General features: G+C 38.7%; 2 protein-coding genes across 7 annotated transcripts in view; both read right to left on the bottom strand.

The window, feature by feature from the left end:
* AnxB9 (Annexin B9) overlaps positions 1-1,465 on the bottom strand; it is a 95,589-nt gene extending 94,124 nt beyond the window's left edge. For 5 of the 6 annotated variants that reach the window (XM_067758344.1, XM_067758342.1, XM_067758345.1 and 2 more), the window contains exon 1: positions 1,320-1,465. The gene's annotated coding sequence lies outside the window, so the exon portion shown is untranslated. Of the gene's footprint in view, positions 1-323; positions 479-1,319 lie in introns of those variants that run through there. The other variant, XM_067758347.1, reaches the window with a different exon arrangement.
* Positions 1,466-10,237: 8,772 nt separating this feature from the next.
* Positions 10,238-19,580, bottom strand: spn-D (spindle D). The gene is made up of 6 exons (XM_067758336.1): positions 19,338-19,580; positions 19,167-19,273; positions 18,919-19,106; positions 18,730-18,858; positions 12,339-12,527; positions 10,238-12,280 (listed from the first exon to the last, which is right to left on the bottom strand). The coding sequence occupies exons 1-6, from the start codon at positions 19,496-19,498 to the stop codon at positions 12,248-12,250; spliced, it is 807 nt and encodes a 268-aa protein (XP_067614437.1). The 5' UTR covers positions 19,499-19,580; the 3' UTR covers positions 10,238-12,247.
* Between the last annotated feature and the right edge of the window lie 4,402 nt (positions 19,581-23,982).

Genomic DNA, 23,982 nt, shown 5'->3' with positions numbered 1-23,982 from the left:
AAAAAAAAGCCTATACAAAATATTGCTTAATATTCGCTAGCTTTATTTGTTGCGACTATCTTAAACAATACTTTCACTGCCACAATGACATATGAATCATATTGCTATCGTTTTCAGATGCGTTTTATCCGGTTAAATATCATAAATCGCTCAAATGGAGTTATCATTTGTGAGCATTTGGTCCGCTGGGATATTAAGGAGCCGTGTTTTTTTTGAACAAACATAGCCCCCATATGCAGTCTATGTATAGGTATGTATGTATTAATACAAATATCCATACCTATACTATACAGCCATACATATTCATGTATATATTTACTTACATATATACTTTAGAGGAATTAATACGATAATCTTATCTTTTTAACCACTTTTTCTTTTTTTCCAAGTTTCACCACTCTTCTATTGTAAAGCTATTTTGTTTGGCATTTCTCACATTTACATTTTCTTATATATTATTCTGACGTTTTTGTTTTTTTTCACCAAAAGTTAACGAAGATAAAATGATTTTCAGTTGGATCGATGATGTCATCACACGCTCATGGACATTGTAAACTTTACCAAGTAGCGCAACTAACAGCTGATCGCTCACAATTTGTACACACACACAAACATCACTAATGGTCATATTACGGAAATCTTAGGGAAATTGAAGTTAAATTTTTAAACAGACATAAAGTGTTATAATTTTGGAATATATAGCATCTAGGACACCTTAATTGCAGTAATTGAAAGAAAATGTTTGCTTATACTCAAGTATTTAATTATATTTTCTAAATTTATCTTTAATATTGATACAATGATTGATCCAATGCAACTCTGGTCTTCCTAATGTTCTTTATTCCACTCCATTCGAGTGCCTATTTTCACGGCCTGCGAGTGCCTTCCACTCTATTCGCAACATAACCTCGAATTAAGCTGCCAAACATATAGTAAACAATGCTCATGGAAGATAGGCGTTTAAAAGATTAAAAAACAATTTTTTAAACTATAAACAATAAAAAAATGGGAAATTTTGTAAAAACACATCGAACATTTACAATAACTTAAATATCAAATATTTTGTTTCGAAATAACTCAATTCTTCCATGCTTTAGAAAACGCACCCAATAAAAAAAAATTTTTCTCAAGAAATTCCATATCAATTATTCACTTTTTACTGCACTAAAATTTTACTGACCAATGTATTTTCTTAAAAAAAAAAAGTTTAAAAAGCAGACACATAAACAGCTAGAATAAAAAAAAATTAAGTAAACTCGCAACACTAAGTGAAAGCTGAAAATTAAACAATTTTCTTTTGTTATAAAATTTCTATTTACCCCAAGCTAATAATTATTTTCACTGCAGACGCTATTGTACAGTTATAGCTGCTTCAACGACTAAATGTAGACTGAAATGCGCCACTCAGTTGTGAATACTTTTATTTGTGTGCGCTTTGCAACTGAGCAAGGATGAGTGTAAATTGGAGAGTAAAGTGTTTGGGGGAGCGCAAAAGCTCAATTTTGAAACCAGCTGCCGGCCAGAATGGTATGTGGAGCATTGGATGCTTAGTACAGTACATATAAACTTTATAGATATCATAGTTGCCGTCTTCTTGTACCAAATCCAAATAAAAACAAGTAAAGGTGTCTAAGTTCGGGTGTAACCGAACATTACATACTCAGCGTGAGCTTCAATTGCACATTTTATTTCAGATAAATTACTTTTCTACGTAACACGTGGCACCGCCCGTTTAAAAAAAATTTCTCCCCATTTCCTCTTACAATAAAACTTGATAAGTGAAATATCATTGATTCAAAACTATTTTTTGCTAAGTTATAGCTTATTATTCTAGTGTATGGCCTTTTTAAACACCTTTTATATAAAAGTGGGCGTGTTTTTTAACCGACTCCGCCCATTTTTTCTAGAAATATGTTCTGCTATAAGGAAAATATGTGTACACAATTTCATTACGGTATGTTAATTTATCTTCGGGTTATGGCTCATAAAACGTAGAAAATTGCTTAGTCATAAAAGGGGCGGTGCCACCACATTTTTTTAAAATTTGAAGTTTTTCCTATTTACTGGTATAAATCCATTTGGGAAATGAAATACCATTGATATAAAGCTTTTCTTGCAAAGATATAGCTTATTTTATTCGTATTCGGCAACCTCTCTGCCGAATTTTGTTACGATAGGTTTAATGATTATTGATTTATGATAAATATTTGTAAAATTGATTTTACCACAAGTGGGCGGTGCCACGCCCATTTTAAAAAAATGTTTCAAATTTTTATCAAGAGTCTCAATATCAGTCCACACGTCAAATTTCAACATTCTAGGTGCATTATTTACTAAATAATCAGGTGTTTTGTGTTTTCCAAAATGTTATATATATAAAAAGTGGGCGTGGTTATCATCCGATTTCGCTCATTTTCAACACCAATCTATCGTGGGTCCAGATAAGCTCGTGTACCAAATTTGTAACGATATCTCAATATTTACTCCTGTTATCGTGTTAACGGACAGACGGTATGAAGGACGGACGGACGGACGGACGGACATGGCTCAATCAATTTTTTTTTTTCGATACTGATGATTTTGATAAATGGAAGTCTATATCTATCTCGATTCCTTTATACCTGTACAACCAACCGTTATCCCATCAAAGTTAATATACTCTGTGTGCAAAGCACGCTGGGTATAAAAATATCCTTTTTCTAAATGTTTGATATGACAGCGAACTCAGAACATCCAGCACCAAATCTATTCTAATAAAATTCATTTACAATTGTCTCGTTGTCACGCCATTTTTCTAACCCTCTGTCTCCTTCGCTTTTTTTCGAGCTTCCCTTCCCTTTCTCCTCTTCTTCTAGTTATTCTCTTTCTATCTTTTTACCTACCCCCTAAGCTTTTCAATTATTTTCTGCTTCTTCTTCATTTTACTTTTTCTTCCTCTTTCCCGTTCTTCTTCTCCTCGTCTTGCTGTCCGCCTTTACGTCTTCTCTCCCACTGTCCGTTTCTTTATCTTAACATCACTATTTTTTTTTTGCGATTCCTTTACCATTCAAAAAACTAATTTTTCCTTATCTTCCATTTCATCATTATTTTCATTTCCAATACCCTTTCCCTTCCTCTTTTTATTGATCTCCGTCTTCCCCTCGCTCCATTTCATCTTCCGCAACCCGCAAAACTCCGCCTTTCATCCCCTTCCTTTTTTGTCTTTCTAATATTCCTTATCTTTTCTTCACCCATCCTTACCACTATCCTTCCACATTCTTTTTCTCTTTTTATTGCTTTTCGTATTCCCCACCCTCCGTTTCGTCTTCCGCAACCCACAAAAGGCCGCCTTTCATCTCCTTCCTTTTTTGTTTTTCCAATATTCCTTATCTTTTCTTCACTCATTGCGCACTCTTTTCCTCCATTTCCTACTTTCCCTATTCCCCTCTCTCTTTCTCCATTCCCACAATCCCTTTTCTTACTGTGCTTTACCTTCTTCCACCGAATTCTGAAATAGGGCGTTTTTCAAACTTTTTTTGAGACAAAGCGCTCTCGAAACCGCAGTCGAGATCGGATGATATTCTCCTCAGCAATCGATATATGGTCCTGTCTATGATACCGCCCTCGAGTATCAAAGGAGGTACAATGAAAAGCTGTATAGCTTTACGTAGATATGAACATACTGCAACGAATACAAGCTCAGAGAGGCTACGCTTGCTGGGTTATGTTATGCGAGTGGAAGAAGACGATAGCGCAAGATTTCAATCGACATCCGCTGACTGGAGAGGGACAGGCGGAGATAGTCCTTCGTGCTCCCAATTGGCTTCAGCTGCCACGACGAAGAAGAGAAACTCGGTCTAACTTTTACTCCTCTCAAAAATAAATGTACTAAATTTGATTCAATTATGTCAAAACGGCAACTGTGATAATATATAGATATATATGTGATATATTCATATATAGAATTGAAGAAATATTTGTAAGTATACATATATGTATATGTGTAAAAAGGTGAGCCCATAGCGGAACGATACAAGGTGGCAGCATGGTGACATACCTACAAACATAAATAAAAATTGCATGTACTTTGTTTTTGTAAATTCGATGGACAAATGTCAAAATCGTACTGCGCCGTAATTTGATGTATCAAATCAAATAAAAAAGCCTAAAATCAGCTGTCCCATGCTGCCACCTTGTATCGTTGTGCCATGGGTGAGCCTTTCCACTCTCTATGACTCTCCCTAACAGAGAGCGCAAGTTTTCAAAACCGGCAATGGCACCAGTGTTGCCAGGTGATGCAAAAAAAAGAAGCTAGATTGGCAAAAAAAAAGGTTAAAAAAGGCTAAATTTAGAAAAAAAAGAAGCTAAAAAAGGGCAAGAAATTTTTTGGTTAATTCATTAAATTTTTTTATATTTTAGTTTACACATTTCTAAAAAAAAACCGTTAAACATAACTTAAACATATCTTCCTGTTTCAAAACATATCAGGCACATTTTCCTTGACTAGCACATGGACTTACTTTAAATGATTGCATATGTGTATATACATAAAAAAAATATTATAAACTAATTATTTATATAAAATATTCCCCGTCTGAAGAATCAGAAGAGCTTAAGTCTGGGTATAAAATTTGGCTATTTACCATAGATATGAGATCATCGGTAATTTCAAAGTCATTACAACATTTAGATAAGCGTTTTAACGAGCATCTAATATTAAGCAGCGCATTAAGTATTTTAATTATTAGTTTGTTCCTTAATTTAGTTTTCAGAATTTTCATGCCACTAAAAATTCTTTCAACCTCCGCGTTACTGAGTGGTAATACTAAAAAACTAAATATGAATTCGACAAGTTCTAAAAAAGGAGGTTCGTTTAATGTATTCTTATGTTCTCGGACTTCCGACCAAAATTCCATGGTGGAGTGTACATTTTTCCATTGTATAGTTATAAGTTTTCGCCACTGCAGCTCTATTAATGCTATTTGACTTGAAGAATAACTATACTTGTCTTTTTCAAAGTAAGGAAATACATCTGGCTTTGAAACTTTCAACGAATTTTCAGCAGAAAACGAATTCATCTTTTGTAGAGAACTCATTTTATTAGGTATTAGGTGTTCACAGGAACTATTGAAATTATTTTATTTTAGAAATTTTTAAAAATACATTCGGAGTAAAAAAGGCTAGAAAAAAGTCACGAAGCTAAATCCAAAATTTCGAGGCTAAAGGCAAAAAAAAAGGCTAAATCTAGCCTCGAAAAGGCAACACTGAATGGCACATTAACATACACCTTAATTATTTTATTATTACTCATTCTATTGAAAGCATTTTTGTTTTTATTTAAACTTGTTTGTGTTGATCTAAATGACGTCATTCATTTAGCTATACTTTACTCTACATATTCATAGTACAATATAAAAAAGTGAAGTTGATTTCCAAGCGAATAAGATAGAAAGAATCAACAAAGCGAAAATATTTAATCAGAATAATTACAATAACACTATGATACACGAAAATTAAACCGGGTCTCTCAACTTAAAATGCTTTTTTTTTATACTGTAATAATAGTTATAGTAGGATGTCCGTTGTTTAGAAAGTTGGTTTTTTTAAGAGACGTCTCTTTAATTCGGGAAATTTCGGATAGTTATACACCTTCTTTGAATCGCTGAACTATCGAATAAATAACTCCAATATTCAGTATTGCTGGTCTTTATACTACTTTGGGAGTAATACTTCACAATTACAATTTTACTTCACTAATAAAAGAAACAAATAATAAATGTAAGGCGCGATAACCTCCGAAGAGATTTTAGGCCGAGCTTCTCTTCCAATTTGTGTCGTGCTCCTTTCTAGTTTTTCCTAAAAATTGGCGGGACGGGACCTACTTGTTTCATGCCGACTCCGAACGGCATCTGCAATGCAGATGAGTTTTCAATGAGAAGATTTTCATGGCAGAAATACACTCGGAGTGCTTGCCAAACACTACCGAGGGGCGACGCCATAGACAGAGCGGCAAAGCTGCTCCAAGATAGTGCGGTCTCCAACACCAACGTAACAATCTTTGTTGACAGCCAAGCCGCCTTAAGGGCATTAGAGTCCAACATGATAAAATCGGACATCGTGCGGAGGTGTGTAGTCTCTCTGGCTTCTATAAGTAATCTCAATGTCTCCATTTGCTGGATCCCTGGGCACAGCGGCATTGAAGGGAATGAGTTCGCGGATGAGATGGCTACGAAAGGTTCCGACTTAGACATAAGTGAGGTGTACAGCTCCGTCCGACCACCGCTGAGTTGTCTCCTAGGGAGAATCGACGAATATGAGAGCAGGGCAAGGGACTTGCTAAGGACCAATAGGGTTGACTTCGAAGTCTCAAGGACCTTATGGCCATGCTTGGATGAAAGGGCACCAGCTTCCTTCTCAAACTGAACAAATCTGCGGCGAGGGTACTTACGGGTGTCATCACAGGTCATTGTGCTATTGCACCAATGCTCCGACGGTGGCGAATTCCAACAAGCTCCCTCTGCAGAAGCTGTCAGGATGAGGAGGAAGTTGATCTACCACTTCCTCTGCCGATGCTCGGCGCTTCAAAGAAGAAGGCTCAGATTTCTGAGCTCACGCTTCTTCGACAGCCTTGCAGAGGTTGGGAAGGTGGACGTCTCGCTTCTTCTTGGGTTTATCAGGAAAAGCAAGTGGTTTGTTGAGGACCGCTAGGAGGTAATGGGGCTAAACGAATTTGCCGCCACCCTGTACTTACTGAGGGCACTCAGAATGGACAAAAATGTCTCCGAGTGGAAGTATGAGTATCACCCACACACGCCATCCTAACCTAACCTAACCTATCATGTTGAAACTTGGTACGAAGGTCATCTTTACTAGTAATACATGTTTTGTCAAAATAAACGGAATCGGTTGGCAACCATGCCCCTTTTGAAAAAATAATCTCATCGAAATTTTGAAAAATTCTATAATTCATTACCAAAGATCGATAAATCAATGAAACTTGTTGATATGGAGGTTGACTTTATGACAGAAAATAGAAACTCGGTAAAGTTTTGAAAATGGGCGTAGCACCGGCTACATTTAGAGGAAGAAAAAAAAGACGTAAATCAGAAGCCATTGATGATTTGGCATGGAGGTTGTCCGAGCTTCTAATTGGTGGGTGGACACTATTAAGCAAATAAAGCAGTTGAACTTATAAATTTTCGTGGGTGTGTTGAAATAATAACCTCTGGTAAAATCTTTTCTTTTAATTAAAAAAACGGCGGGGCACCGCCTTCTTCTGACAAAATCAATTTTTCAGATTTTATTGACCATAAATTAAAAATGGTTCGTGTTATCTCACAAGTCTGGAAAAAATGAACGAAATCGGTAGGGGCCGCACCCACTTTTATATAAAAGAGATTTAAAAGAAACGTAGACGAATATCATAGGCTATATTTTTGCGAAAAATTAGAGGATATTGATGAAATTTGTGAGTGATTGCACCTATTAGATGGGGCGAAAGCATTTTCACAACAACATGTTCTGTATGGTTAGGCTCTTGTTTGTGAAATTGTGAAACTTTAGTTTCTAGATGGCACACGTATCTTTGCACCGTAAGGCCCGGTTTTTCAGTGCGAGTTTAAGCTCCAGTTAAAGTTGACTAGAATTCACCTTTTCTGGAATAGTCAAAATTGGGATAGGCCTCTCTAAGCCATTCGAAACTGAACGAAGTTCAAGACAGGGTGACCCCCTATCGCGCGATTTCTTTAATTTGATGCTGGAAAAAGTAGAAAGTTTTCCTGTACGGAGCAATATTTTATAGGAGCTTGTAACTACTAGCGACATTGACATCATCTGTCTAAACAACAGCGCAAACTGGAAAATGAAGCGAAATATATGGGTTTGATGGTGAATGAAGACGAAGTACTTGCTGTCATTTAGCAAAAATTCAGCGCATTGGCAGCCATAATTTCGCTAATTTGGGAACCAGAATTAGCACAACCAACAACGGCAGTCTAGAAATCCACCGAAGAATCACGCTTGCCAACAATGCTATTCGACAGCTATTCGAATGAAAGATGCAGTTCCGGCCAAAAAGGTATTCTTATCGAAACCCGTCTTTAGAAGCAGAGAAAAAGGGTGCCCTTGGGGTGGGACGCAACAAATTAAATGGGGTTACGGTTTAAATCAAAATCCCCACCATAGAACAGTACTCGTTGCGCTAGACCTATCAAAAGCTTTTGATACGGTCAACCATGGCACGTTGCTGCAAGACTTGGAAGGGTCTACCCTTCCCCAATGTCTTAAAAGGTGGACCGCAAATTATCTGGGTGGACGGCAGGCATCGGTGCAATTTAAAAACAAAACATTAAAACCAAGAAGAATTAAACAAGGGGTGCCACAGGTTGGTGTCCTATCCTCACTTTTGTTTAAATTCTACATATCAAAGCTACCTTCGCCACCAGAAGGAGTTACTATCGTTTCCTACGCCGATGACTGCACAATAATGGCCACAAGCCCAGGCCCACAGATCGATGAGCTTTGCAACAGAATAAACGGCTATCTCCCTGATCTCTCCAGTTTTTTCGCCTCGCGAAACCTGGCATTATCACCGACTAAATCCTCCGCGACCTTATTTACAACATGGACACCCCAAATGTCGACTGCCGACTGTCCCACACTCCAAAATCATGGGTGTGACGTTTGATCAGGATCTACATTTTGGTGAGGATGCAGCCGAAATTGTACCGAAAAACCAGAGCCGTGATAAAATCCTCAAATCTCTTGCTGGCAGTACTTGGGGAAAAGACAAAGAAACGCTCATTACCACTTACAAATAAATTGGACAGCCGATTGCATGCTACTCGTCCCCTATATGGTCGCCAAGCTTAAGAACTACACACTGGAAGAAGCTACAGGCCTGCCAAAATACTGCTCTCAGAACCGCGAAGGCTGTCTTCTTATGTCCCCAGAACACCATCTACATAATGAGGCGAGAATACTCCCCAACAGGGAGAGAAATGAGATGCTAACCAAACAGTTCCTGTTGAATACCCAGAAACCTGGGCATCCCAATAGACATCTGATTGATGAGCCAACACCGCCCAGGGGCTTATGGAGTCATCTCCGTAAGCATTATGAGGAAGTACGGCGCCTGAGAACTCAGCCGTATGAAGCAAAAAACACAAGCAGGTCCTCAGCGAAATCCACAAACAGGCGTCGGACCTTTATGCCAGGAATTGCCCGGTGAACCCAGTTCTCAAAGAACAATACCCAAAACTTGCGGAAAAGGAACGCACACTCGCCAGGGAAACGCGAGTCACTCTATCTCAACTTCGATATGGATACTGTAACAGGTTATACTCTTACCTATCCAGAATCAACCCCGACATACAAAATGTATGCCCTGCTTGTAATGTGTCCCCACATGACACCAACCATCTCTTCAATTGTAATGTGGAACCAACGCCTCTAACAACCTTCACATTATGGTCCACCCCTGTTTAAACAGCAAGTTTCCATGGACTCCCGTTATAGGATATTGATGACAATTTGTCGCACCTATTGGATGGGGCAAAGCACTGCTGCAACAACAACAACAGGGTTCCCTTGGTGTTTCCAATTGGAGCCAGTTAGTCCAAAGAAGAAGTAGCTGGCGCGCATTGTTCGACGGCCATAACCGTAGTTGTTGTTGTTGTAGCGATAAGGACACTGCACAAAACCTTTAAGAGTGTTATCGATGTTGATGGTCCTTTGCCGGATGCAGATCCGGTACTTTCCGGTAACAGGCACCATTGAGGTACTAACCTATCACTATCTCGGGAACTATTTAGTATGACCACATGAAAATCTCAAGGCCTTCCCATCCCCTAGATCCATGAGGAACTTGGATTCGCCAGAAAATCAGATGTTAAAGAAACAGGATTCGCCACGGGGAGGTTAGGTTGACAATTGGGTTGAAGAAGCTATATATTGCGCTGGCAACCCCTTGAAAGGGTTGTGCTACATAACAGTTAAGTGCCAACTAAGTACGTAAGTTAGAATACGGTGGTATCATTTCCACATTTTGTAAAACATGCTGAAGATTAATATATACTTCGAAAACTGAAAACATTATCCACAGAATGTAAGGCGCAACCAAATTATTACATATTATTACAATTATAAACAGGTTAATAACGTGCTTATGCTACATATAAAATACGTTCATACATTCAAGTATACACGTAAATACTTTCCTAATTTACAATAACAAAAAAAATTGTAATCGTCAGTATATTTTAAGAATGAATCATATACACATATTTGAACAAATATTTCCAGCAGAATCGGATATAACATGGAAGGTTTATCTTTGAGAGGAAGCAATTTACTCTATCATTCTTCACACAATAAAACTCCGAGAAAAATTATGCATATACTCGTATTTATAAATGTATGTACATGCACAGAGAAACCTCTCCGAACGGACGCCTCTGTTAGGTGTAAACTTCCCTTGGCCGGAGTTTTTTTTTTTTTTGCACCAAGTTTTGTATACAATTTTTAGAACATATTGCCATCCTTAGGCGGACATGGAGGAACGCAGACATTTATTTGCTTTCAAATTGGATAAAAAACGTATACTCAGTGGACTCTTATCGGCGGACACTCACACCTGTCTTCATGAAAAATCAATGAAAATCCTCTCTTGGACCTCTTCTGGCCGGTCCTCAACTAAACTATTGAGTTAGTTAGAGGCTTGATCCAAGACCATCTCTGTAAACCCTCCTCCAGAGCCATGACGTGTTATGAAATAACTACGTTCTCTTGAAAAATACTACAAGTTACCTAGGGCTCGATCTAGAAGTTTCTAGAATTGAAAATTTGATATAAGCTTATATTTGACACCTTGCAGCCTTACGGTTGATTTCACTTTTCTATTTGGTTGATCATGTGCATATGTCTTCTTTCCCAGTTCATCCATGTTTTCGTTACCATCTATGCCAATATGACCGGGCCCTACTATGATTGTAAAACTTTCATTGCTCCATTTCTTTCAAGTGCTTTTTTGCACTCTAATACACTTCTAATTGTTGTGCTGTGCGGAATTATCGCTCATTGGAAGAAACTACAGGTCTGTCAACCCCCCAGCGGGTTAGGGGGTTTAGAATATACCCGCGGCAGGTATGCCTATCGTAAGAGGAGGTTAAAATACCAAATTGGTGCAAGGGGTTGTCTCCCCAAAGCCTTCGGGGATTTCCTTATCGCACAGTCCTGTCAAAACACTTCTCTCAGAATTGCTACGGGCTGCCTTCTTTTGTCGTCAGAACACCACCTACACAGTGAGGCGAGAGTACTCCCCTGGGCATCCCAACAAACATCTATTGAAGAGGCCCGCCTCCCAGGGGCTTAAAAAGTCATCTCCGCAAACATTATGAGGAAATACGGTGCTAGAGAACTCAGCCTTATGTAGAAGAAAAACACAAACAGGCCCTCAATGAGTGATATTCACAAAAAGGCGTCGGGTCTCTATGCCAAAAATTTCCCGGTTAAACTCTTACCTATCCAGAGTCACCCCCAAATACATAATGTATGCCCTGCATGACAACAACCATATTTTTAATTGCAATGTGGATCCAACACCTCCAACCCCCTCACTATGGTCCACGCCTGTTGAAACTGCATGTTTCCTAGGACTCCCATTAGAGGATATTAATGACAATTTGTGAGTGGTCGCACCTGTTGGATGGGGCGAAGCCTGCCACAACAGATTATCGCACCAATGACCACCTGGTTGTTAATACAAAAGTTTACCCGACTGCAATTTGCGCAGATTTTTTCAGTATCTCTGAGAGTTTGTACGTTTTTGTTACCGTATCGACACAGTATACCACACATCACGTCGGTTTCCATAGTTAGGTTCCATTTTCGTATCATTCAGCATTTCTGCGCTGAGGGTAATACATCGACTAAAGACATCGCTCTTGGGCGGACAAAAGTTGACAAACGGTGAGTGTCCGCCCAAGGGAGGTTTCACTGTATTTATATACATGTATATATGGATTTCATGACAACTACGGCGTTTGCTTTTACGTCGTTTTAATTTGAGCTTTATACAATGTATTTCATCTCAACTACGGTGTTGAACTATAAGCACGAGCCCTGTTTTATTGAAATTCTTTAGTGTAACTCATGCTTTAACGTCACAATCTTATCATTAATCAACATCCATATATTACTTAGGAAGGCAAATCATGTTTTGTTCTTAAGAATATTTGTAAGCCTAAATAGTACTTATATTCTATGTTTATTAAGGTAGATCACGCACGCCATTTTGTTTTATCTGAAATTGGAAAAAAGTTTCAAATTCTAATACTTAATTCCAACTTAAGGTTACTTACCACAAAAGGAATCGCTATGTGTGGAACAATATTCGACTTTTCTACCAGTGCAACATAACATTTGTGCTCATTAGATTTACTAAGAATGATTCGTTGATTGATTTTATGGGCGTGACTATCGCCTAGTGCTGGACAAATTTTCCATTCATTACCATTAATACGCGTAGTCAGCTCATTTGTAATAACGACCTGTTGAAAAGTTTAAGAGAAAAAAATTGAATTGAATTGAAAAAAAAGAGATTATCTTTAATCTTTGCCCTCAGCCTAAATACTCTGAAGCTCACTCGACAGGCCAAGCGCAGTACATGGGTAAAACGGGTGAGTTATGTATATATATATATATAAAAGCAGCAAGATATTTTTACATATAATGGAAAAAGGTAATGCACTGCGACCTATAGATCAATTGTGACCTCTTCTCTTCACAGTACTTCGTCTAAGCCGAGACCCTCAGAAAATCGAGTAGGACACTCTGTTTCAAGGAGTGTATGTGTTAACCCTTTCGACCCGACATTCGCACAGCAATGATGGAATCCAAATTTTCATTGGAGTTGGTTATTTAGGAGATATGTATTATACCAAAGAAAATCTGATGTACAATGGGAGGGTGCCTTAGGGGGTGGTGGTGGATGTTATGTGGTACAACTATGTACCAACCATCCGATAAAACACCTTCTTTAAATTAATAATAACTTAAACAGAAATGTAGATATAACATATTTTATTGAATATATATTTTATTGAAGAATATTTTGGTGAAAAATATTGTTATACATACAATTCACGTATGAAATGGGGCAAAACACATTTTACAAAGCGGCACTTGACACTCCTGACATATTGTCTCAGGGCGAGTCTGAATTTTTTGAGAACTGCAGTTGGTTGTTGTTGTTGTTGTAGCGATTAGGTTACTCCCCGAAGGCTTTGGGGAGTGTTATCGATGTGATGGTCCTTTGTCGGATACAGATCCGATACGCTCCGGTAACACAGCACCATTAAGGTGCTGGCCCGACCATCTCGGGAACGATTTATATGGCCACATTGAACCTTCAGGCCATCCCTCCCTCCCCACCCCCAAGTTCCATGAGGAGCTTGGGGTCGCCAGAGCCTCGTCTGTTAGTGAAACGGGATTCGCCGCACGAAGGTGAGGTTGACAATTGGGTTGGAGAAGCAATATATTGCGCTACACAACCCCTTGAATCCCCAGTTGGTACAACGCCGTCGTGTAGGACCCTCAACAGGAAGATGCATTGCCTTACGTGAGGAGGTTTGTGGCAGTCGTCCAGGCTTTAGTGATCGGCGAACGGAAGTGGTTTCTGAGCCTTCGTTGATCAATTCCTCAGCTAAGGTAACTAAAAATGTTTCAAATGGCTCTTGTTCCGGTTGATATCATTACAAATAACCCATTATTTACGGCTGCCATCATTAGCCGTGTTTTTTTATACACGCGTATACGTTTACGTTTGCGCGTGAAAAAAAAACGCATATCCTCGCTTAGATAATGCTTAGGAGACCCATCTACCGGCAGTGGCTAAATAACTAGCTGCAGCCACAGGGTGTACCGAAAAGCGGAGACACAACCCTCTGATGGCCATAGGGTATAACATATAGCTAAATACGTTGCAATGAATTGTGGACACACATAGAATACATAGAATTAGTGTAGAGGGTGAAACAAAAACACATATTTCAGTTACATCTGAGTATAATGCGTATTGAAATTTAGTAGTACACATTTTATGCGCAGCAATTTCAGAGGTGTATTTAAAGTTTGACGCTTAGCAGTCCATATAAAGTTTAAGCGTATAGATGTTTACGTGTAAAAAATAACACGGCTATTATCAATCGATAATACCATCTTCCACCACTTATCCGATTTCCTAACGTATTCATAAAGCCCAGACATTTGATCAGCCAAATCGATCCCTCCCATGATCTCCCCATAAAATTTTATTTGATTTGGACATGGTACTTGAATTGTTTCGCCTGTTTTCAAGGTTTTTGTCACAGTTGATATAGTAGCTACGTGACAATTGCTCAGCACCAATACTTTTTTAGTGTCTTGCCATTTTGCGCACAACAGTCCAGTTGATGTGCATTTGAACTCGGTTTCACCTCTCTTCAGTTTTTTTCCAGAGAACTTAGGCATATCTGTTCTGGTATGTTATCTGATATTGTGGAATTGTGAGGTTCATAAACATATTTTTTCGGTACGAAATTCTCATCAGGATTATTCCATATAATATTAGTGTTTGATGCGACGGGTTATGAAGCAATTTTATCTCTTGATTCTTCGTTATCACCACTAGAGCTCGATACACCAATTGGTGCGACTTCTCCCCCAGCAGCCTCATTTTGCTCGTTTGCGGACTCTTCGTTACCACTGGAACTAGTGCAATCACTTGGTATGAAATTGTCGGACCTCCCTCTTGAAAAGTCTTCATAGTCAGTAGCACTATCAGTTTCATCTTCTAGAATTTTTCGGATATCTTCAGGGCCCATTTTCTGGGGGAATAATAAACTTTAGTACTTACAGCACGATTGGTACCCATATGTACCACCATAACGGACGACTGGTACATGTAGGTATCATATGTTAAAATAAGCGTAAAAATATATGTTTTTAATAAATACTTACGTTTGAAATTGTGAACACCTTAAAAACTTGTACCCTTATTTGTTTTAAATATTTTTGGCGCTTTTAACACTTAACATCATAGAAAAACCTTGAAAAAACTAACTTCGCACTTAAATTTTACCGCTCTTCAAGCAACAGAAAACGATCTAGTGAAAACAAATAAAATCCAATTGTAACGGGACTTGTTAGTATGTATTTAGAAAAGAATATATATGGGCAGGGCAATAGCACCACTCAAAGGAATTTAATTGAAACATTTTAGATACGTTTGAAGTTCAGGTGGTACACATACGTACCGTCCGTGTCGAAAGGGTTAAATGGGTCGTATATTTTTAATCTTCTTCTCGCAATGATATCGCAGTCAAAATAATGTGCTGTGCACCGCGTTATCTACTCTTGCAGATGAAGAAAGCAAACTACCAAGTCACCCTGTCCCAACTTCGTTCAGCACACCCAAATTCCAACATTCGCTAACGCTTCAACTTGATCGCTAAAAATATCTAAAACAGTAACAACTACACAGAAAAGTATGCAACATTTAGTTGCTTAACTATAATACTTTTACATGGGACTTAAGCCCCCAGTACTGATACTTAGCATAGACTTGACTTGACTTGGCGTAAACTTGGCAACTTAGCCACGATTATACTCCACTTGGCGCATAAAATCTGGCATCATAATCAGCGTTGAAATTTATTTTTAAATAAATGTTAATTTGTATGACAAAATGTCAAAATGAAATGGAAACAAACAAATAGCATCTCAAAATGTAAACGTCACTTAGAACTTACATAGAAAATCAAAATTCAACAGACTTCTAAGTCAAGTTAAGTTTTGACTAATCAGTAACATGCAATGTTCATTTAACAGAACTGTAAGTGACAGTTCGCAAGCCAAGTCAAGTCTATGTTAAGTATCAGTAATGGAGCCTTTAGGCCCGGTTTTGCAGTACAACTTTAACTCAGTTTGTCAGTTAAACTACGCTTTAACTTATTCTGCAGTTTTTCGGTCTACTTTAACTGAAGTTTAAGCTGCGCTTAAGCGGCCAATCTGGCAGGGTTAAGCTCTAGTTAACCTATAAGTTCTTTGCGTTCGTTCGAAATGGCGTTATTGGGTATATAATAAGCATTTGGGCTTGAGTACCATTAAAGCTCATGTTCATAACTAGGCATACTTCCAAAATCTCAAGAGTTGTTTCGAAACAGTGGCTCAACTCGAGAATCATAGCGTACTCAGCAAAGGAGGAAATTTTTTATAAAGCCAAAAATGCTATTCCTTAACTTGAAAAAATTTCATTAACAATTTGAGGTTGTCTAACTGGACTCAAACGTAAGATTCCATACTACAGTATTTTCACGAAAATAAAATAAAATATATATAATTTAAAAAATAAATAAATGTGAGGCGCGATAACCTCCGAAGAGATTTTAGGCCGAGCTTCTCTTCCAATTTGCGTTGTGCTCCTTTAAATTTTTCCTACAAATTGGCGGGACGGGTCCTACTTGTTTTATGCCGAATCTGTACGGCATCTGCAAGGAAGATGAGTTTTCACTTAAGGCACACTCATGGCACACATACACTCGAATTTTACAAAATTTCTCAAACGTTGGATAGTGATTGGAGAATGAAGTTGGATATCAACTAGAGAACAATCTGGTTTAAGAATAATTAAATAATGATGTTGGGTATCACCTCCGGAACTAGATATATTTTTCGCCGGAGAATTTTTTTTCACGTTTGTTGGGTAAACAAAATCTAGCTGTTGCCCTATCTACAAATTATGTAGATAATAAAAAACCCAATGTTGCCGCAGAAAAAAGCATACTCCAAAGGCGCCCTTAAACTGTGACTGAAAAACTGCTCAGTAGTTTTACTGGAGATTAAATTTGACTAGAGTTTAAGCAAACTTAGTTTAAGTTTAGCCTAACCAACTACTAAAAAAATCGGGCCTTAGGCGTTCATGCCTTATGACTATATAGTACTAAATGATGCATACTTTTCTGCGCACTTGATATTGCTTTAGATATTTTTAGTGATGGACTTTTAGCGTTGTTGTTCCGGTTACAAACATAAAGGTATAACCCAACCATCTCGCGAACGATTTCAAATAACTACATTGAACCTTCTAGGCCTCACGCCCCCGAAGCCTAGTTCGTTGACGAACTCTGGGTCGCCAGAGCCTCGTTTGCTTAATAAACAGGTTTCGCCACGGGTGGGTAAAGTTGATAATTGGGTTGCGGAAGCTATAAATTGTGCCGGCAAGGCCTTAAACGGATTGCGCTACACAAACCTCTGTTGTGTTTCTAGCAGTGCTTCGTCCCATCCAGTGGGTGCGATCACTCAAAACAGGAAATCCATCTTTGCCTTTTTGCATACAATGTCATTACAATGCTTTTAAAAGGCAACAACCCCAACCTCTTCTTTAATTGGAATAAGGACTCGTTGACACGCCATCAGAGAACAGCAAAAATCGAACACAACAACGTTTGATTACATTCGGCAACATGATCGTGTTCAATGATCCAACTTGCTTAAACGAACATAATCGACATTGATTTAAAATCAACCAACTTATTGCATGCGTGAATATAATCAATTCAGGCGTTTGCTCGTTTGCCTCAACAGCGATTACATTCATCGGAATGAAAAGGCAAATATGAAAACTCCATGCGTCTGAATATTTGCATGATTCTTCTGCCCTCACGTCACGGCGACTAGCTACATATAAACATTGCTTACGATTCTGTTTGTTTGCCGAACTAAACGATACTAATTCTCGTGCTTTGATTTTATTCTCCGCTTGCCTTCGTTTGATCAATACAATCGTACACAAAACCTGTTCGGTCATTCGATCGCAATCATGCTAATGGAGTCTAGTAAAGACAGATGCTGAGTTTATTCCATTATGACGCGAATCATTTCAGAGTTAAATCCAAATGGCGTGCAGAGAACTGCAAAAATCACAATTTTCTTGATTTAATCAAACACTAAAACCTGCATTCACATTCAATCATGCGAATAAACTCATAATTGAATAAACTCAGCATCTGTCTTTACTAGACTCCATTAGCATGATTGCGATCGAATGACCGAACAGGTTTTGTGTACGATTGTATTGATCAAACGAAGGCAAGCGGAGAATAAAATCAAAGCACGAGAATTAGTATCGTTTAGTTCAGCAAACAAACAGAATCGTAAGCAATGTTTATATGTACCTTGTCGTCGTGACGTGAGCAGAAGAATCATGCAAATATTCAGACGCATGGAGTTTTCATATTTGCCTTTTCATTCCGATGAATGTAATCGCTGTTGAGGCAAACGAGAAAACGCCTGAATTGATTATATTCACGCATGCAATAAGTTGGTTGATTTTAAATTAATGTCGATTATGTTCGTTTAAGCAAGTTGGATCATTGAACACGATCATGTTGTCGAATGTAATCAAACGTTGTTGTGTTCGATTTTTGCTGTTCTCTGATGGCGTGTCAACGAGTCCTTATTCCAATTAAAGAAGAGGTTGGGGTTGTTGTTAAGTTTACATACAGTTATTAATACAAAATTTATATACTGTTAATTTGGATCGATGCAATATTGAAAAATTAGTTTATTTTTAAAAAGCCGACAGAAAAATATATAAAAATAAAATTTCGGGAATATCAGGAACCGAATTTCAGCAAAAAATAAACTGCAAAATTTGGAACTGTTGGTTGTAGTGGGAAGATAAACGTATAGATGTGGCGTACTATTACTCACCACTACTTGATACTCCATTGCTAACTGTTGCAACTCAGTTAATAAAGTATAAATTAAACCTGTACGTTCCGCCACCTCTTCAATGAAGCGTAATGGAAACGAAAACGAGTCTACAATAATAAGTTTAATCTGTAAGAAAATATTAAATTGAGCACATATTTTTATGTTGTTAACTGTCAAGGCAATTACCGCTATATCCTCATTCAGCATATTTCGTAGTTGTGCAACCGCAGCTTGTAAAGTTTGACAATTCTTGCAATAAATGTATGTAACACCACTCAATATAGTGTTAACTGTGAAGGGGGTCTGGGTGAGAGTGTCATAGGTACCTTTATGCATTGCACGATGAAATCGCTTTTCCGTGCAAACGGCCATTTCTGTAAAGAATAATAAGTTATAACTAAATATAAAAAGTTGCTAAAGTAAAATCTATTTACCCCGCAAACGCGTTGCGCTGAAATCTTGGTTGGTATCCAGATAAATAGCTTTACCTTGTAATCCACCAACTGATTTAGGAAATTGCACATTTATACAAAGCTGCAAGCTAAATTGAACGTTAATTAACATAGAAATTAACTAACATTTTAATGAATGAAAAAATTAGTTACCACATTTGGGTTTTGCCACATCCAGGGCCACCACAAAATTCTGTTATTATTCCCGCTGCAATCCCACTACCCATCTTATCATCCAACTCTTTGCAGAGCGTCAAAATGTGAGGCATTTCCTTTTCTTTCCTCCAAATATCAAAACACGTTGTTTTAAACATAGCTTTTGCTATTAAATGTAGGTTTTATTCAAATTGTTGAAATGCCTACAAAAAAGTTTTTTTTTGCTTCATACCAGCTGATTAGCACAGACAGTGTTGGTTAGCATCAGGTTTGGTTCCTGACACGGTTGCTACACCACGTTTTCATTTAGGACGAAAATTCATCGAAAAAAAGGACCAAATATCAGAAAAAAGGACCAAATTTTTGTTTTTTTTTTGATTGTGATACAAGCAACTCACAAAAGTGTCATAGTCGGATCAGGATGTTTCCATGGTTTCCTATAAAAAATTTGAATAAACTTAGCGATTACTAGACTTAATTCAAACTGGACACACAAAACACTACCTTTAGGTATTATATTTTCAAATTTCTAGGATAAGTCTAACTATAAGTTTTGAATGTAGTTTTGCTGACAAAGCCCTCAGTTCCAGCATTATGTTGTTAATTGGAAAGAAATAAAATGTATAGCGTAGTTAGGTTTTAGAAAGAAAAGGCTTAAACACTTACGTTTTGGTGTAGCAGAACTATAAGCAAACTCAGTAAATCATAAGTGATGCTTACTTTTTCCCCCGAACGTTGAAATTTTATACCAAAGCCTAGATTTGGTAAGTGTGATTTTTGACAAACTCACATTTACTGTATCTAGCCCCAGGCTTCTGATTAAAAATCAAACGTCTTAAAAGTTTCAACTGTGCAATAACGGAACCTGATTACATTTAACTAGGTACTAGAAATTAGGTAACAGCGTTGTTATTGAAGTTTATGGGATTCTACCTACATGAACAAAATACAAAACATTTCTTTCAAAATCAAATATTTTTTTATTTGCTTCAAAATCTGTATATAAAAGTAAATTTGTTCAATCGCGATTCGTTATTCATTTATAAAATTACCGCTTCCAAGAACTATTCCTGCCTTACTTACAGTTAAAATATTTCTTATGTCAAGCTACTTAGTTCTCCAGCATTCGGCGTGCCTTAACCCCACAATACTCCTAGAACACCACAATACTCCCGCAATTTTTACATAGGATTTATTTGTAAAAAATTTTGAGAGTGCGACCAAACATAAAACCAATTAGTTCCTTTATTTTACTTAGTTTTCAAATCAAATTTTAACTCGACGGCCATCATAATAGCTCTATCAGTGGAGCCTTGCCAAATTTCTTAGAGGCACAGGTGCATTTGAAAAAAAATTTCTAAGCTCAACTAGTGAAAAAAATCTATCACGAAAAGTGTTTGATAAAAGATCGAAATATCTGGATACTAAAACAGGAATGTTTTCTGATAAGTCCCTGTAATGTGTTTGCCCTTAGATCCATCACTTTTCTTATTAATGCGTCGCCTAAAATATCTCCTATGGAACGTCATTGGTCTGCTACACTTTATTGACTAAGCAATTTTTGTTGTAAGATTTTCATATACATAAGTAAATTAAAAATTATATGTGGGTTAATGAAAAGGAAGAAAAGTACCAAAATCATTGCCACTGCCTAATACTAGGTACAAGCACACACCAAATTTGCAATTTATACCATTTGAGCAATTTATTACGCAATTTATCATATAATAAATTGTAATAACAAATTGCTAATCAAAAAATTGCGTAATAAATTGTTTCAAACTGCAAATGCAACCTTGAAAAGTCTGTTTATTGAATACATTTAAACGTCAGTTACGCATGGCTCAAGTTTATGTGTGGCTCATCTCATCAACTGATTTATTTTCTTCATTTCACTGGAGTAGGGATTGTCCAAAGAAGATGACAAATGAAACCAAAACATTGAACACATTTTCTTACAACACACAAAAATTTCAAAGTTTTATGTTTTCATTCCATTCCATTCGCCTAATACCAACACGCACATTTTGACAGTCTGAACAAAGGTATATTGTTGCTGTAGAGATGAGCCACCCAGCTGCCAAATTACCATTGTGTAAGCTAAACTGAGGGGTGAAGCCTTGTGTAGAAGTCCACGAAAGTGGGGAAAGCTTCTGACCGCCATTCACCTGGGAATGGCCAGAGCGATTCTTTTGCATGCGGTTCAAGCAGCTCACTACTGCCGGTCGCTTGCGGCCAAATATCCTCTGAGCTAATGTGAGAAGGCGACAACCTGGCTAAGCCACTCTGACATAATCGGTTTAAGGGCTAGCCGGGGGAGATCTCATCGGCAGCGTCTGTACACCTCTAGGTGCGGCTGCAAGCGGGCATCTGACTTGGAGCAAGCGGCTCGCTATATAAACGTGCAAGTAATATTTACACCCCCGCTGAGCGGGTTGTGCGCTGGGCTTGGGACCCGCCACGTAAAACCAAACTCCAATGAAATATAGCAACAAGCCTCGGATAAATACACTCTCTATTGATGACGACCATGGCAAACGTTCGAAGGACAATGAATTGAGGGCATGCACCCCCTGAATGGGATTGGTGCAGATGCCCGGCTGGTTGATGTCCTCGTCAAAGCAAAATCTGACATCACCGCCATCCAAGAAATGCGTTGGACGAAGCAAGGAAGACAGAAGATCAAAAATTGTGACATCTATTGGAGTGGCCACACGAATAAGTGCAGTTTCGGCGTCGGATTCGTGGTGGGAGAGAGACTTTGTCGCCAAGTGCTGGCGTTCACGCCCGTGGACGAGCGTGTCGCCGCTATCCGAATAAAAGCAAAATTGTTTAATATATCATTCATCTGACAGACAGAGGAGAAAGACGATGAGGTGAAAGACCCTTTTTATGAACCATTAGAACGCACATACGAGCGCTGCATGATATAAAAGTCGTGCTTGGCGACTTTAACGCCAGGGTGGGCAAAGAAGGTGTTTTTGGCCCTACAGTCGGAAAGTCCAGCCTACACAATGAAACTTCTCCTAACGGACTGAGGCTGATTGACTTTGCCGGTGCTCGAAACATGGTCATATCCAGCACGAGGTTCATGCATAAAAAGATACATCAAGCTACATGGCTGTCTCCTGATCGAAATACTCGCAATCATATCGATCACGTTTTGATAGACGGACGGCATGCCTCCAGTATTTTAGATATGCGCACGATTCGAGAACCTAACATCGACTCGGAACATTATCTCGTTGCAGCCAAAATACGCACCCGCCTCAACGCGGCTAAAACCAAGGAACGAAAAACACAAGGAAAGCTAGACATCGAAAAGCTTCAATCACAACAGACTGCCAATGATTTCGCAACTCGACTCTCACACCTGCTCTCTGAGAGCAAAACTCATCCTGAAGGAATACAGGAGCAGTGGGAGCATATCTCCAAAGCACTTCGTACTGCCGCCGAGGAAAAAATTGGTTACTGGGGGTCACGAAAAAACAACTGGTACGATGAAGAATGCCGCGTTGCAACCGAAAGAAAAGACGCTGCCTACAGGGCTACGTTAAAAGAGAGCGCGACAAGAGGAGTGTGTGAACGCTATCGTGAGTTGAAAAAGGAAGCTAGACGCCTTTTCAGGAAGAAAAAAGCAGAAGCAGAAAGGCGTGAGTGCGAGGAGCTTGAGCTGCTAGCCACCAGGAATAACGCCCGAAAATTCTACCAAAAAATACGGCGACAGACGGAAGGTTTCAAGACAGGGGCGAACCCCTGTAGGAACGAAAACGGTGACCTTGTAACTGATGTCTAGAGAGTGCTTAGATTATGGAGGGAACACTTCTCTGCTCTCCTAAATGGAGGCAGCTATTCGCCGCACAGAGATGACGAACCCGATTCCGCAATGGATGATGATGGAATATATGTCCCCCGCAAGATTATGACGAATTTAGAACAGCAATAACCAGATTGAAGAACAACAAGGCCGTGGGTGCTGATGGATTGCCCGCGGAGCATTTCAAGTACGGCGGCGAGGAGTTGGTAAGGCGCATGCAACAGCTTCTTAGCAAATATAGGCGGACGAGTGCATGCCCGACGGTTGGAATCTAAGTGTTTTTTGCCCAGGCCACAAGAAGGGGGATACTGCAAAATGCACCAACTATCGTGGAATCAGCCTTCTTAATATCGCATATAAGGTCCTTTCAAGTGTATTGTGCGAAATATTGAAGTCCACCGTGAACCGGCTGATTGGACCTTATCAGTGCGGCTTCAGACCTGGTAAATCTACCATCGACCAGATTTTCACAATGCGCCAAATCTTGGAAAAAAACCCGTGAAAAGAGAATCGACACACATCACCTCTTCGTCGACTTTAAAGCCGCCTTCGACAGCACGAAAAGGAGCTCCCTATATGCCGCTATGTCTGAATTTGGTTTCCCCCCAAAACTTATACGGCTGTGCAAAATGACGTTGAGCAACACCATCAGCTCAGTCAGAATTGGGAAGGACCTCTCCGAGCCGTTCGAAACTAAACGAGGTTTCAAACAGGGTGACCCCCTATCGTTCGATTTCTTTAATTTGATGCTGGAGAAAATTATACTAGCTGCAGAACTTAACCGCACTGGAACAATATACTAAAAAAGCGTGCAATTACTGTCAT

This window comes from Eurosta solidaginis, chromosome 1, assembly GCF_040869045.1.
Source record: "Eurosta solidaginis isolate ZX-2024a chromosome 1, ASM4086904v1, whole genome shotgun sequence".
Lineage (NCBI taxonomy): Eukaryota > Metazoa > Arthropoda > Insecta > Diptera > Tephritidae > Eurosta > Eurosta solidaginis.
The sequence above is the reverse complement of the archived record's forward strand: the minus strand, read 5'-3'. Positions and strand labels throughout refer to the sequence as shown.